The 15385-nt window shown below is 45.1% G+C and overlaps 2 protein-coding genes across 4 annotated transcripts; both read right to left on the reverse strand.

Moving 5' to 3' along the window:
* Positions 1-117: 117 nt before the first annotated feature.
* On the reverse strand, positions 118-15212 carry LOC6727603 (hexosaminidase D). 3 transcript variants are annotated; one of them, XM_016175527.2, is made up of 4 exons: positions 15072-15212; positions 2001-2759; positions 564-1947; positions 118-479 (listed from the first exon to the last, which is right to left on the reverse strand). In XM_016175527.2, the coding sequence occupies exons 2-3, from the start codon at positions 2757-2759 to the stop codon at positions 574-576; spliced, it is 2133 nt and encodes a 710-aa protein (XP_016034197.1). In that variant the 5' UTR covers positions 15072-15212; the 3' UTR covers positions 118-479; positions 564-573. The 3 variants fall into 3 exon arrangements, with proteins under 3 accessions (XP_016034197.1, XP_016034196.1, XP_016034198.1); XM_016175526.3 differs by lacking the exon at positions 15072-15212 and adding an exon at positions 14610-14865 and having other exon boundaries at positions 118-500; XM_016175528.3 differs by lacking the exon at positions 15072-15212 and adding an exon at positions 14610-14863.
* LOC6727604 lies at positions 5763-6864 on the reverse strand. The gene has a single exon (XM_002102947.4). It carries the CDS (start codon positions 6115-6117, stop codon positions 5812-5814), a length of 306 nt encoding a protein of 101 aa, XP_002102983.2. The 5' UTR covers positions 6118-6864; the 3' UTR covers positions 5763-5811.
* Positions 15213-15385: the final 173 nt, after the last annotated feature.

Genomic DNA, 15385 nt, shown 5'->3' on the forward strand with positions numbered 1-15385 from the left:
TTATTAGTTTTGTAAATTTCTATCGATTTTCATTCACACTAGCTGAGTATCGGGTATCTGATAGTCGGGAAACTCGACTATGGCATACCCTCTTGTTTTCACTAAAAATGCGTTCAATTGGAAGACGGCAATAAAAGTTGTTTGATTTATTTTTTATTACAGTATGAATATGTTCTATATTTGTATAATTGAGCCGCTGCTTACAAAGTAGTCTAGAAAAAATGAACATTTGATGTTATTAGTATTACAAGTGGCTAATGCTACCATTATGTATGGATTTTGGGCCGAGAAGCCGCTGCTGCTGTTAACATTCGTATTATCCTGGCTTATAAGCCACAAGATGCTGGGCTTGGGCGTTTCGAACGCCATCACTATGCGAGTAGACTAAGATCCGGAGCAGGAACTGCCAGCCAGTTGGCGATTAGTCCATTAAAGCAAATTAACTCATATTTGGGCCGAGGCCAATTGGCTCATTTTGGCTAAAAGTTAAATGGTATGAACTAAGCATTACATTTTACACCTGCAGGTATACTTATGCAGGTAACTGCCAACAGGACACTCACCTGGCGCCTCTCATTGTTGCTCCTGCTGATGCGTCACCAGTCCCATGTCCTCCTGCACTTTCAAGGGCAGAGGCAGTGGTCTCTGTGGCCAAGTGCGTCGCTGGAGCAGCATTTCCGCCCTGGCCAACTGGCGCTGCAGTGCCTCGATGGTGGGATAAATGTGCTGCTCCACAAACTCCGTCACCGTGTACTCGTCGTATACCTCCCACAGCAGCTGCTGCGCCTCCCGCGCCATCGCCCGCAGCTCCTCGATCAGCATCGGCGTCCTGTCAGTCAGTTCGCGCACCCTCAGCGGCGAACTGAAGTTGTGCCGCACATTGTAGTCGGAGAGCCAGGCGCTCTGGTCCCGGGTCTGCTGCAAATAGAGTCGGATCTCGGCCAGCTTGTCAAACAGGCGCAGGGCATATTTGAAGACCAGGTGACCCGGATAGTTGCACACAGCAAAGAGCTGACTATGATGGGCATTCGGATGCAGTTCCAGCCAGGGTCGACCCGATCGCCGACTGTCCGGCTGGAAGACGCACTGCAGCACGCGCAGCAGCTCATTGTCCCGCGGATTAGTGCTGAAGTAGCCCTTGGAGACGGTCGACAGCGACGTCATCAGACTGGGAATGCCTACCGGCAGGAGTTCACAGAGTACTGCGAAATGATCGTACCGCTGCCATCCGGTCAGTGCCAGACCTCTTAATCCCTTTGAGAAGCGTCCGCCTTCCTTGGCGATCACTGCCAGCCATCGGATGTTGTTCTCAAGATGATGCTGCAGCGGCGGCACCAACAAGCTCTCACCAAAGGCTCCCTTGAAAGCCGACGCCGTCCAGGCGCTGGGAAAGACCTTGGCATAGGTATCCCACAGCTGTGGCTGAATGAAGCGGTATATGTCACTGGCGTACACCCACACCATCGGCTCCACGTAGCTGCCCACTTGCGAGTGCTGCAGCTCGCTGAGGGACATCGATCGCAACTGGTCGTCCCAGATAACCACACCCAGATGCGGCCACTGTCGGCGGATGAAGTGCGCCATGCTTATCACGTGCGAGAGGAAGAGCTCACTGCGCAACCTTTGGCGGCAGCTGGTGCACTCGCCCATGCGCTGCACCTCGTCACAGCCGATGTGGATATGGGTGAACCGTATTTGTGCTACGGGAACGTTGGTGGCGGGCGTCGCCTGACCCAAGCACTGTGAATGCAATTCGATCACTTGGGTGAGCATCTGCTCCAGCAGCGCCATGCTCTGTGGCTGACTGGGGCAAATCGACTGTGGACTCTCCGCCAGCTCACGCATCTGCTCGAAGCCCGAGAGTTTGAGGACGTATTCCATGTGCCCAAAGGTTTGAACGAGGGGCATTACGCTCAGCCCGTGGAGGGCAGCGCACTCGAGGAAGTCCTGCAGAAGAACATATATTAGATATATCTCTGCCTGAAGATTTCAAGACTTACCCGCAGTTCGTCCTCCTTGTAGGCATTGTGCGCCGCCAGCGGCTGAAGAACTCCGCTGTAGGGAAACATGTCCTCGTACTCTATGAGCAGACCAGTGGCTCCCAATGCCCGTAGCACGGGCAGCAGTTGCTTGAGAAAGCTTAGCTTAGGCGGAGCACCCTTCAGGTCCAGGTGAACGAGACGCTCGGCGGGAGCTCTCGGACCATCCGGCCCGATGCCAGCCACCACCGGCACGCCCATCCTCTGGAGCTCATGCTCGTACTGAGTCTGTCGCTCCGCCGAACTGAGCATTCGCTCGTCCTCGGCATTGGCGTTCAGTTCCTCCATGCCGGCGTTTCTCTGGCGCTGCTGCTGCTCCAGAATCTTGAGGCGCTCCTGCTCGAACAGGAAGCTCTCGGAAATGGGCAGCGGCGCCTTCTTGGCCTGTGTAGGTCGCAGGAATCGCACGTTTCCCAGCCGCTGGACTGGCGATGGCGACTTCTCGACGGCGTTATCCTTGAGCCGCTCGGCTCGCAGCACCCGGTTGGCCTGCTCGATCAGCTTCTGGATGATGTGCACCTGCTGGTAACCCGTGGACTGCTGCTGCTGCTGCTGCTGCTGGCGCTCAGAACTGGAGAGTTGGGCGGCAGGAGGCTGTGCTGCGGCTGTCGTATCGATTAGTATGGCCCATGTCCAGAGGCCGAGAAGCACCAGGCCAGACACGACGAGCAGGAAGGAAAGTTTCCGGCGCCAAATAAATATCCAAAGATTTGAGTGCATCTGCAGTACGGAAAAAATATGTGTGTGTAAAAGAAGTGATATAATAATGGAAAACAGGAAGCTATACATACATTTTATATTTAATATTTATATTTATATAATAAGCTGGGGTAGGTTTATTTGAATTACAAAGTATATCCTGAGATAGAAAGTAAGTAGTAGCATAGTTTTTTTCATCAGTGTGACGCTGTGGCAAGTCAGCCACTGCAATGCTGCTGAGTAAAAACTTGCATCACTTTTCATAAATATTTGAAGATCCAACAAGTAGCCCCCGGAGTTATGCTATATAAATCCGCCCACAACCGGCGCCCCCAGCCGCACGTTACTCATACGCCACCGAAACGGTCTGAGCAGCTCATTGAGGTTGAGTTAAGGGCTGCTTCCATTGTTGTTCTTGTGCTTCCTTGTGGGTCTTGGCTGCCGCCTTTGTGTTTGCCCAACTCCGGCGGCTGTGCTCCACTGTGGTGTACAGTGGACAAAAAACTGGAATATATTTTACTTATTGCAATGACTCGCTTATTTAGAAGTTACTTAACACGTTGTGTTTATTTCGGGTATATTGTTATTGAGTAACTTGTTCTTAAATTGCATATAAACTTTAAAATGTGGACTTCATTTTAATACACAGCCATAAAGTTGAAATTTGCCTGGTCTAGACCAAACAGGAAAATGGAAAGTGCCTTGCCTGGCGGTCTTAATGGCTCCTCCTGATAGTTTGGTCGCATTCGTTTAAATAGGCACAACTGACAGCTTATTTAAATGAGCCTCCAGCCGAGCCATAAAGGCATCTCGCACAGGTGCGATATACCGCACAAATAGTTGGATAAAAGTGCTCCATGGATGCGAGGCTGGCAAGATGGTAGCATCCTATGATGGTTCGACAGGCGATAAATGCAAGTGCTCAAGTGGAAATGTGCAGCTGTCTCGCTGGCGGAAATTGAATTGAGTTTTCACTGGGCCGAAAGTGGGCGCCACGTTTAGGCCACCTAGCCACTCGGATCGCAGTTCGTGGCTGGGAGCTGGCGGTTGTTGGTTGGTGGTTGGTTCGTGGCTGCCGGCAAAGACAAACGCGAAATGGTTTCAACTCTTTGTGGACACTTGTTAGTCGGTTGAGTGAAGTGGTTTGGTTGCATCGGTGGCGTGACCACCGAAAAGGTGATCTAATGAGAAGTTTGCCATCATTGCTAATGGCGCAGACAAATGTTGACATTGCGGGGAAATGAAATGAAATGAAACTATAAAGATTTAGTGCCTATTACCATTCATATTTGACTACATTTGCATTTGGCTAAACTGACTAACCACATGAAATTAGTGTTTTAAGCAGCTAATCCTCATCAATTTTGCATTCGGCCAGAGCCAATCGAATGCCGATTGCTGACCCATTTGGGGCTTAATCCACACATTTGCAATACTTCGTCCTCGATTTCGCCTGACTTTCCAACGCCAGTTGTTGCCAAATTTGTACACACGAAAACATTTTCCTTGGGGGCGAACAAAACGATGGGAGGTGTCGAATGCGGAGGAAGGATGGCCTACGAATCGTGTGGGCTTCTCCTTGGCATCTCTGTATTTTCACAACCACAACTACTTTGAATGGAAGCTCTCGTTTTTCAGTCGCTTTGTTGGCTGATGTTCTTGCCAAGGATGCAAAAATAGAGAAACCAGCTATGCAAACAGAGGCGCCCCAAAAAGGGTATGGGTATACGAGTATGATGTGTGTGTGTGTGCTACGTTATGAGGCAGAAAAATGCCCCTTTCCTCAGTTTGCACTTCTAATTTCATGTCCATTTGTACACTATGCAAAAATACACTATATAATTTAATTTCTTTGAGATGTTAACTATAAAAACTATAACACAAACGTCTCTAATTTAAGTCACAAATTTAACAAATTCGTTTTTAGAATAACTATAAACACACTTTACTTTAAAACTACTCTCGTAAGAAGATTACTAAGTCCAGTAAGTATATTACACTTTCACCAGTTCTTTCTCCCAGTGCAGACAATTCACTTTCCCTGGTCGTTACCGACAGATCCTGCCAAGAAACGGTCTCGACAGGACAATGGATCGGTGCTAATTGCCTTCGGTTCGTCAGGCAGAACTGAAAATAGTTCGGTGCGACTGTTTCCCAAATTAAATGTAATTGCACCGCAAAATCGACAGGCCAATTTGCAGACAGGCAGCAATTCACGGCGTCCCTGGCCATTTCCCGACTGCCAGTGACCTCCGCCTCCATCTCCTCATCCTCCTGCCCCACATCCACCCACTCAATGGCGGAGCGGTGCTAGAAATAGCAGCCATGTCCTGCGAAGTGTTCCGCACACCGCGCAATTTGGCAGTTGGCCAAAAAGCAAAAAAAAAAAAAAAAAAATGTAGAAAAACACGTCTGAAAAATGAAACATGAAAAACATTTAAAGCGCCCACTGACGAACCTAAAAAGGCACTCAATTCGCTGTTTATGGCCGCATGTTCATAGTTTTCGAAGAGTATATTGCAACTGGAATTATACAAGTGGGCAACAATAACTTTGTTTATTATACTTTCCAAAAATAACAAGCATTTACCCCGAAACTCTATCTGAAATATGTAGTTTTCATACTAACTTAGTGCTATTTAAACATTGTTTGTAACACAGCTTTTGTTTAAGTAATCTCCGTAATTACTCCACTTTAATCTTAAATCTTAAATCCTGCAAATCCAGTGCAGCATTGCACTTAAGTTAAGGCGCTGCTGCGACTTTCCATTTAGTGGCTCTCGCATCGCTTTTATTGCATTCCCTGCATTGCATTTTGAGCAGAAAATTTGCCTGCCACTGCAACACAAGTGCAAGGAGGAGGAGCAGGAGCAGGAAGAGGAGGAGGAGGAGGAGGAGGAGCAGGATGAAGGGAGCGAGAAAGCCAGGCCAAAGCTGCCTTAACTTGGCTTTAAGGATACAGTTGCCGGCCAGGCCATAGCTCACAACTCTGGCCACTGCAAAGAAATTTACACGGTGGGAAAATATCAGTCAACCATTTGAAAAGGTTCATTGTTACAAATTTCAATTCAAATCATATTTGCACATTTAAGTTATCCCTAGAAATTATTTTTAATTTTTTGCGCATTTCCCGCTCGAGATGCAAGTTGAAAAGCATCTGGTTCTGCGGGTAGTAGGCATTTTCACTGGCTCCAAGTTCCGACGAGTATCCTGATTCTACAGATCCCCGAGTATCGCTCTCCTCCAGATACGAAATGCTGCAGCTGCTCCTAATCTCGTCATTCAGATGCTTGTACTTGAATCGTTTGCTGGATGGCTCAAAAACGTTGGTTGAATCCTCTTCCCTCTGGCGTTTCAATTGATTCAAAACTTCAGACATTTCGCTCAATTTAAAATTTAAAAATAATATTTAAAATTTTTTAAGCTGTCTAGTTGACTCGTTTTTGAAATTATTAGCCCAACTCTATTCCTTGACAACGACTATCAAATTTAACGCAAGGCTTCCTTCCTGCTATTATGACTTGTTTTTCTCTCAGTGCAAATCGCGTTTTAAGCAGGCTGAGCACTTGGGCTGGCAAAATATTGTGCTACCTATTGGCCTGAGGGCCATAATCGGCAATTAGGCCATTTAACGCCCTATTAACGTCCATTAGCAGTCGGCCACTAATGGACAGGCGGGGGAATATCCATCTTTACCCCATTTTGAATGCCTTCTCGGCCAGACTTAAGATGCCTCGATGGGCACTCCAACTAGTTTCAGCAGCTGCAGAGTGCACCACTTCTCCACTGGCAGGGAATAAATCGAAATACGATGAACAGGATGCATGCCGATGCTGGCTCTTGAATTAGGAATGCTCGATGGGGATTTTGCAGTCGAAATGCATTGGGTTAAATCAAGAGAAATGCCTGGATCCACGGATCCCAAAACGAATATTGTGCAATCAGCAACAAAGCCTCCTATTTATAAACCAGCAGAAATGCAATGCCATAAAGCACTTTAATGCCGCCATAAGCCCTGCTAGTTTGTTGCCAACAGAATGCCATGGAAAATTGGCAATCAAATGTATGCAAATATATAGCATCCGCCCACGAGGCCACCTCCTCAGTCAAATTCATAATTGGCACAGCAAACAAACTGTGAATGAAATGAAAATGGCTAGCAAACAAAACTGGTAAGCGAAACTTGTCGCCGTAATGAAAATATTCTGATGAACCAACCAGATTTTTCCATCAACTCAAACTAACAAACTTGCCGTGCTGATGCGAAACTTTCGCAGAGCTACGAAAATTGTCTGCATTCCTGGGGTCCAGTCTTAATAAAAACGTTGTTACCTACTTCATAAGTAGATTATAACTGCAAAAGTTTACAGCGAAAAAAGCCAGCTCCGTGGCGGAAAATCGAGGAGGGAAAATCGAGGTGGAATTAGAACGAAGCGTCCGTGCAACACTCAGTTCGTCCGCTCAAAAGCGCTAAGCAGCAGAAAGCAAAAAGCAAAAAGCAAAAGCACAAGCAAAATAGCAGTAGCAGTAGCAAAAAGCAAAACTGTCACAGCAACAGCTGCTGTGCGAGTAAAAACTGAATCCATAAAAAAGTTTCAAATTTGAATGTCTCGACTATGGGATACCACTTCCACTTCTTTCTTAGTAGTTCCTAAGTTGCTTCTTACTTAGTACAACATTATATGCTAAAAGCATTAGCTAGCACATGTTTATACCTAAATCTCTTAAAAATATGCACAAAATGGCCTAAAACACATCTTTTTTAATATATTATAATATAGTTTTACATATTTTTGTTACTTTTGCTGCAGCCCAATACACCCCTCAACTAAGGGGTGTAAAGAAATCACGACTAGGACACGTAGCTAGTGTCCCGCCTCAAAAAAAGGGACCCTCAACGACGCCGTGTTTATAATTTGAAATGATTTTGTACTGCATTTTACTGCCAACAAAACGGGTGACAGAGCAAAGATAGCGGACGTGAAAAAGGGGTAAATTGAATGGGGAATGGGGTTTGCTAGCCAGCTGGCTATACATTTTTCCTAGATAGTCCTGCGAGATATAGAAAACATGGCCATACAAACAAGATAAACCATAGATACAGTTGTGGTCAGCTATTGTTTAGCCGAGTTGGATGTGCTCGAGGCATCTCAACTCAACGGACAATGTCCTTGCAACATAGAATTCAATCACAATTTACACAGCACATCCTGCATGCCACATCCTGCATCCCACATCCTACATCCTGGCAGCCAGTCAGGCACATATGCTACATCGATTTCAATTGCATTACGGGCTTTACTGTGATTTATGAGTTGCTCTGGCTGACAAACAAATTGAAATGCAAGCGAAGAAAAGCCAAGCGAAATTAGCTTGTTTCTTGATTAGCTTTTCACTTTCACTCGCCTGCATTTAGATTTTAGATTTTCGAAATACGGAAGCCAAGATGTTTGAAAATTTGGCACAATGTGATTATTGAATAACAAAAATGACATCAATTAAAGGATTATCAACTACACTGTGCTTTATTTATTTATGCACCAGCAAAAGTCAAACTTAAATGTATTTAAACTGAAATTTTAATTGCTGATCTGTCTAAACTATATTCGACTCGAAATGGCTTAAATTTAATGGCACAGTTTTCGACGTTTTTTTGGCTTAACCGCATACAAGCTTGGCTAATAAAGTTTGTGCGGCTTTTGAATGGTATATAATGCGAGCACAACGCTGCGTATGCGTGATATTTATTTAGCGATAAGAATGCAGCGGCCTGGCCATGCAAACATTTTGCATCATTAATTCCAAATGTCAGCGAAATGCAAATGCAAGTCTATTTGTTTGGCTGTGTGTGTGTGTGTGTTTGTGTTCATTTTGCTGTTTGCATTGTGCAGTTTGCAATGCTGCATGCAATGCAGGTTGAAAGCCAACTCTAGAGTCGCCTTTTAATTCCCGTAAAAGCCATTAAATTCTCTTATTCAACAGGCACTAAAATGCAGTGCAGCCTGTGCCCCGCTCCGCCCCCTCCTGGATGCAACAGCCCCTCAAGTGCATCGCCCGATGATGCTGTGTGCTGACTTGTCTACTGATGACAGCAAATGACGAGCGACGACAACAAAATGTTTACTAATGCAGGCCCAAAGCACTGCCAGCAAAGTGTTGGCCCACATTTCGGCATTTCCAGCGGGCGGAGTGATGGTGAATGGATGAGCATATGGCGAGGCCCTTCTAACAAGGCAGATGCTGTGACAACGCCGAAGGAATGCACTCCGCTGGGACGACCAGGCGGCGGCTCATCCAGCCACTCGAACGAGTGCCACCGAGCTCTGTGATTGATGTTTATGAATTATTAAGCAACTGCACACGGATGGCAGCTCAGCTCAGCTCCATCCGCTTTCAATTCCCGACGACGACGAGTTGATGGATGCGAAATGGAATGGTTTGGGTACTATGCTGCTATTTGAGCACAGATTGTTGCAGCTCCAGATTAGAAAGCTTAAGCCCTGGGAAGAACACACATAAGTGTAACTGATTCAGCTTTACGACAAGCTCAAATTGAGAGCCCTTGGAACCACTTAAAATATGAAATCTTTATACGCGTTACTCGGATATAATAGGCTTTATGTAGCAGATAGGAAGAAGCTTCTTAGAACCCATAAAGTATATATATTAGTGATCACTAACCAAGTTGATCTGGCCTACGTGTCCGTCCGCATAAATGTCCAGATCTTGGGAACAAAGACGGACACAGCCAGATAAACTCGGCTATTGATCCTGATCAAGATTAAATATTCTTAACAATTACTTAACATTAAATATACCTTTACTTAACAACAACAATCAAGATTAAATATACTTAACAACGAATCTACTATACCCTTTTACTCCACGAGTAACGGGTATAATAAAAGTTAAATATATTTCCTCATTTTATCACAAAACGACTTCAAGCCGATTAAAAATGAAAGCACAGATCCTTTAAGGACATAACCATAATCCACATATTACATAAAATGGTTACCAGTGTCGTACCATTTCTCTTAAGTTGCACATCAATTGAAAAGTGCACAAAGTTCGCATAAAGAACGAGTTTTAAGTTTGACAAGTCGCTAGTGCCTCGACGCCCTTCTGCCACGCCCACGCAATGCAAACTTTTCTGAATATTCTGCATGCATGGTATTTGGGCTGACTTCTAGCCAAATGGCAACCAGAACATGTCAAACACTTCAGTTCAACTTTTGGCCCAATGTTTAGGTGGCTCTGGGCATTCAGCTAAGATCAACAGAGTGTGCCAAACTGGTTGGACATTTTTGGGGCGATTGAATTTGGCAAGACTCGCCTGAATTTAATGAGACAACTGCTGGCTGTACGAGTGTGTGTCCACAACCGCATCCTGTAATTTATCTAGCAGTGCAGCAGAGCACACAAGCAAACGCTAAGCCAATTAATCAAAGTCAGCCCATGGTGCAATGTCGGCCAACACGGCGTATGCGCAACTCCGGTTGAGCTGTCACCCGCACACTTCTGCTGCCACTCAAGTCGGTCACCCCTTGGCCTCCACCTAGGATGTCTTAAAAATTAATTAAGCCAAGAGGGGCGGCGTAGGAGGGGGGCGGGCAAGGAGATTAGCTGACGGAAGTGGGCCAAAGCCAAAGCCAAAGTCAACTGTAACTCGTGCTAAGCCAAAAACCCATTTAAGTTTAGACAAACAAAGCGGATGGCACCGAGTTTCCATATTTTGCAACAGCATTTTCCTGCCTTTTGCCGCATTTGCATAATTCGCAGCGTCCGCATGCAGCAATTAAAATATTTTCACTAATTTCATTTGGCAAAGCGAGCATTACCATGGAAATTATAACAATTCAAATGTTTTAAGTGCAACGCCCCCCGAACTTTGCATAAACATTCCAACCCTTTTGCGATTTGCATGCCGTACATTTAAATGGGAATGCAAAGTGTGTGAGCATCAGAAGCGGCAACAAACAAACGTAGGATTTATTTCGACACTGCGAAGCTGCAACACGCTGCACTCTGATTTTCATTTGCATCAAAACAAACATGGCAAATGCTTCGAGCGATTAAGTTTTAAATGGTGCAAATGGAAATGCAAACTTAATGGTCAATTTATTGCGGAATAGTGTTTAATTTAATTAAAGCACCAACTTGAGGTAGCTTCAATTTAATATGTGTGTTTAACATGCAACTATTAACTTTAGTTTATGACTTTATTTAAAGTTATTATAGAACTTCTTGTTTAGATATCTGATGGTAGAAAAAACTAATAACAATCATACTTTTGCCCCCTGACTATTGTCTAGATTACTTTCTATTCCTATTTGAATTGCGCTCCTTGGCTACCAAACCAAATAACGAACTTCTAATGCCAACGAAAAAGTTGCAACTATGTAAATTGGAGCAGGGCTGCTCCATTGGGGGGCACGAAATGAGCCTAGGCAACTTTTGTCTGCGGTCTGCACGACTTCTGCCAACTGGTGCCAGTTCCGCTGGTGCCCATGCCCATGTCCATGTCCCTGCTCCGCATCGCAATCCCAGAACCAATTTTACACCCATTCCACTTTGCATGCGAGAAGAATGCGGCGCATTTTGCATGTCTTCCAAATGAGATTCCGCTGCGAGCTTAATGCTATTGTTGCATGTTGCACGTCGAGCGGCCTTATCCACCGTATCCACCGTATCCACCGTATCCACCGTATCCACCGTATCCTGCGCATCCTGCAGCACGTCTCGCTTGTTTACACTCGCAATGTTTTCGTTTTGCCTGTCACCGTCTGCCCAAATACCCGCAGTTGCTGCTCCCTCCTGCTGCCCATCCTCCAGCGCCGCCCTGCTGATCCACTCTGCATTTAACTCCTCCCGCAGGACATGTCCTGACTTCAATACGCACTCATGCAAATATAATCGGGGCACACGCACGGCGCTCTCCACCATGTGGCTCCTTTGCTGAGTTCCCCTTGCTATCCGCAGGACATGTCCCCATGCGATGTCATCGGCAGAGCTCTAAATAACTTTTAAATGAAGCAGGAGAAGGATGCATGCATGACCGCCAAACAACTGGCCACAGTGAGCCAACAAATAGTGGGCACACTGGGAATGCTAAATTCAAGTATTTACCGCGACTTGGAACCTCGCCAGGATGTGGAAACATATAAGTTCTTTAGGCCTCTGTTTCCAACTTCTTTGATTTTCAATTCTTATGGATCATGCGATTGCTTCATAGATTTCAATACGTATTTTATTTAATTGAAATATTCCATTTAGTGTTGTTTTACGAGTCCTGAGCTTCATTACCGAAATGCGATATATATTTCGGTATGTCCTTCCCTTCGTGTAATCCTCTTGGACACCACATTTCCTCGTCCGCAGTTTGCGTTTTTTCACGCATGGATGCTTTAAGGATTCTCTGCACCGCCTCTCCCGAATCTCTTTTAGAATTCATTCGGCTTTTTTTTGGGACCCAATTCAACACAATTCCACTCAGACTCCGCGCACCTGGACATCCTGGCCAGCCTGGACAGCAGGTCTCTCATGGGATGGGTTTCATTGTTTTAAACTATACACCGTCTGCAGGGAGATGTATGCGTTTTGGAAGTTTTTCCTTTAGCCCCCGCTCTGCTCATGCGTTTATGAAAATTGTAAAAATATACCGGGAACCTCCCCCGTTTTCCCCCATTTTCCATTTCCCCCCCACAACTTTGGACTCGCTTGGCGTTGGCCAAAGTGTGAATGTGTGAATAAATAAGTTGTGTGGGAGTGGGCCAAAGTTCCCCAGTTTGCGGTGGCTTATGAAATATTCAAATGTAATTTTGGCGCGTTAATCAAAATTAAGTTAATTAACTGTGTCTGCGGCGCCTTAATTAGGCCATATAGCGTATATGCAGATGGTAATCAAGGGATGTCCCCGATGAGAAATGGAGATAGCATAGTTATTTGTGCACAATTTCCTTAAAAAGAAAAGAAAATCTTCTTTGGCATAGAATAAATGTGGCCTACTTTTAAGGGCAAAACATCAGCTTCCCTTTACTTGAGATATATAAACCATTAAAGGTCTTATATATGTCACGCATATTCCTTATTAAAGGGTTTCCGAACAAGGCATTTTGACTCTTTGCGAATATTAAAGTAATCCCATGCCGGTCACCACCACACAGGGTATTAATATGTTACTTCGAGCAGCTCGTTGAGGGCGGAGATTGTAATGCAGCCGTTGGCCCGTTGCCGCTTTTCAAGGCAATTGAATTACAAGTGCAGCAACCTGAAAATACTGCCAGCACTTGTGCTGCAAGACGACAAAGGCGGAAGCAGCAGACGCGAGGGGGCAAGGAGTATGAGGCATGGCAAGGCAAGGCGGAATCGGAAACGGATACGCCTGCCACCGGAGTGCGGGGCTTCATAAATCCTGACTGGCAACGACCACAGCACCCGACAATCCGCATACACCGCATCCCTTCACGTGGCCCGATCCACTGAAATATGCTTGCGTCAGTGCGATGCCAAAATCCGGCTGCAGCTGCTCCACCAAGACGATACAAGGCACGAGTGAAGGTCCAACGGAAAGTAGGTACTTATCCCCATACACAAATTATTCGCTCTCATGCGCTTAATCCGCAAAAAATACTATAGTCGGACTGCTCAAAGGGGATTTTCCTGGCAGTCCCACTTAATTGAATAATAATAAAGAGGATCGAGGAACGGGTGCATCCTTCGTTGTATTCTTGGGAAAGAATTAAAGCTTCGAACTGTCTTTTTCTAGCCTTAAGATCTTCTATAAGTTGCAACTAAAAATGGTCAAAACTTCAAGGTACTCTTTAGGGAAGTCCTACTGTAAGTGACGAACAAAAAAGGACTCGCACCATCATCAGTTTGCCATTCCATTCATCCGTTTTCTACCTTTCTCTGCTGCAATTGTTCCACGTGTGTCCCTGTGTGCGTTAATCAATGTGCAGAAAGCGCATTAAATTGCCAAGCAATTAGTTAGGGGGGAATAAAAATAACAAGTTAATGCCATTAATTAAAGCTTAATTCAATTACACAGAGTTATGAGTCACTTGGATTATCGCACAGCACATTAAACGTAAATTAATACAGATTTGTGGTCCCAACGGGGGAGCAACTTTTCCACTAATGGCGACAGCTGCAGATGCTGCACATGCTGCATGCTTCAGTCCTTGGAAGCAATGCAACTCAGTATTGCCGATTCGAAATGTTTCTAATTGAATGGCCCATCGAATGGGTGTGCCTGTGTGTATGTGTGTGTGTGCACTTTGGGGGACTGGGGGCCACAATTCGCCAACAGTGCACAAAACTAATGTTTGTATGCGAAAGTCAACAGGAGTTTGGAAGCCCTAGCCACAAAACACACCGACATCAGCAAAAAAAAAATCTGATTTCGATTCGAATTTAGAGTGAACGGGTGAGAAATGCGACCCTTGGGAAATGTCGCCCTCGATTTTGACAGAATTAGTAATGCAAAGGGATTACCGGGCAAGCGATTTGCCCAATAAAATGTGTCAAATAAAAGTTGACAAAATGGTGAATCGGTCGGTAGCTGCCAAAGCGACATTATTCATTTGGTAAACGATTGCCCTCTGGGGTGTCTCTTGAAAAATAAAAAGAAAAAAGGGGTGCAATCTAAATGTTCCATTTGAATGCCCAACAGACTCGACACTTGAAAACTGGCAGCCTAAAGGACCAAATGCAAAATAGGCGAAACTCTTTAACTATAAAAAACTTCAATGGTTTAAAGTGCCTTGGTGAGGGGGGGCACCATTAAAATTCGGTCATCACGTGCTCGTTTTGTAAGTGCAAAGAAGTAAATACGTTCCATTGTTGCATTCAACCATTTTCGAACTTAACTGTTAAAGCCGTTTAATCCGCTTTCCTCTCGAGTGCCAGTCAATCAACAGTCCATTTGCTCCAACTGCATGGCGTGGAAATCGCGCGAATTGCAGCACTTTGAACAGCAGAAAACCGCAGCGCACGTAGCGCAATCGCGAGCAGTTGCAGTTGCACTAAACCTCAGCACTGTTTATGCCTCGGATATGTCTTCAATATTGCTTCGCTTGGGGGTTTCCATTTGGCGGCAAGCGGAGGTTCTTGCGCACTGAATGCGTTTTGAACAAACACTGTTATTTTGCGAGCCCCAAACATAAACAAACGGGCGTCTGGTCACACTGCCGCTGTTAACCTAACAGCACTGCAGTTGCGGGCCAACAACAATGTAAATATGCATATACATGGAAATTCGCCGGCTTTTGTAAGTCCCCGCCCAGCAGTTTAGGCTAAGACCGCAGTCTATAATGCAAGCAAGCAACTTACCCATTGGCAACTGAGGTAATCGTGAACTCTTTATCATTAGGGCGTACTATTTTAACATTAAATATATAATTTATCCGCGAACTCCTGTGCACTCCTTGGTAAATTGCCAACTACGCTGCCAGACACCTTTAGGCGACCGTGGCAACGCCAAATGAGCTTTTTTCAGCAGGCTGGCAGCTCTGTCATAATTAATCGATTTTCTAAAAACCTTAATAGAATTTTGCTTATTTAAACACATTCTCCCAGCTCTTTATAATAAATATTACTGCTTGACTTTTAAAACACCCAAACAATTAATAATCATTTATTAAAAG

The sequence above is a fragment of the Drosophila simulans genome, chromosome 3R (genome assembly GCF_016746395.2).
Source record: "Drosophila simulans strain w501 chromosome 3R, Prin_Dsim_3.1, whole genome shotgun sequence".
Classification (NCBI taxonomy): domain Eukaryota; kingdom Metazoa; phylum Arthropoda; class Insecta; order Diptera; family Drosophilidae; genus Drosophila; species Drosophila simulans.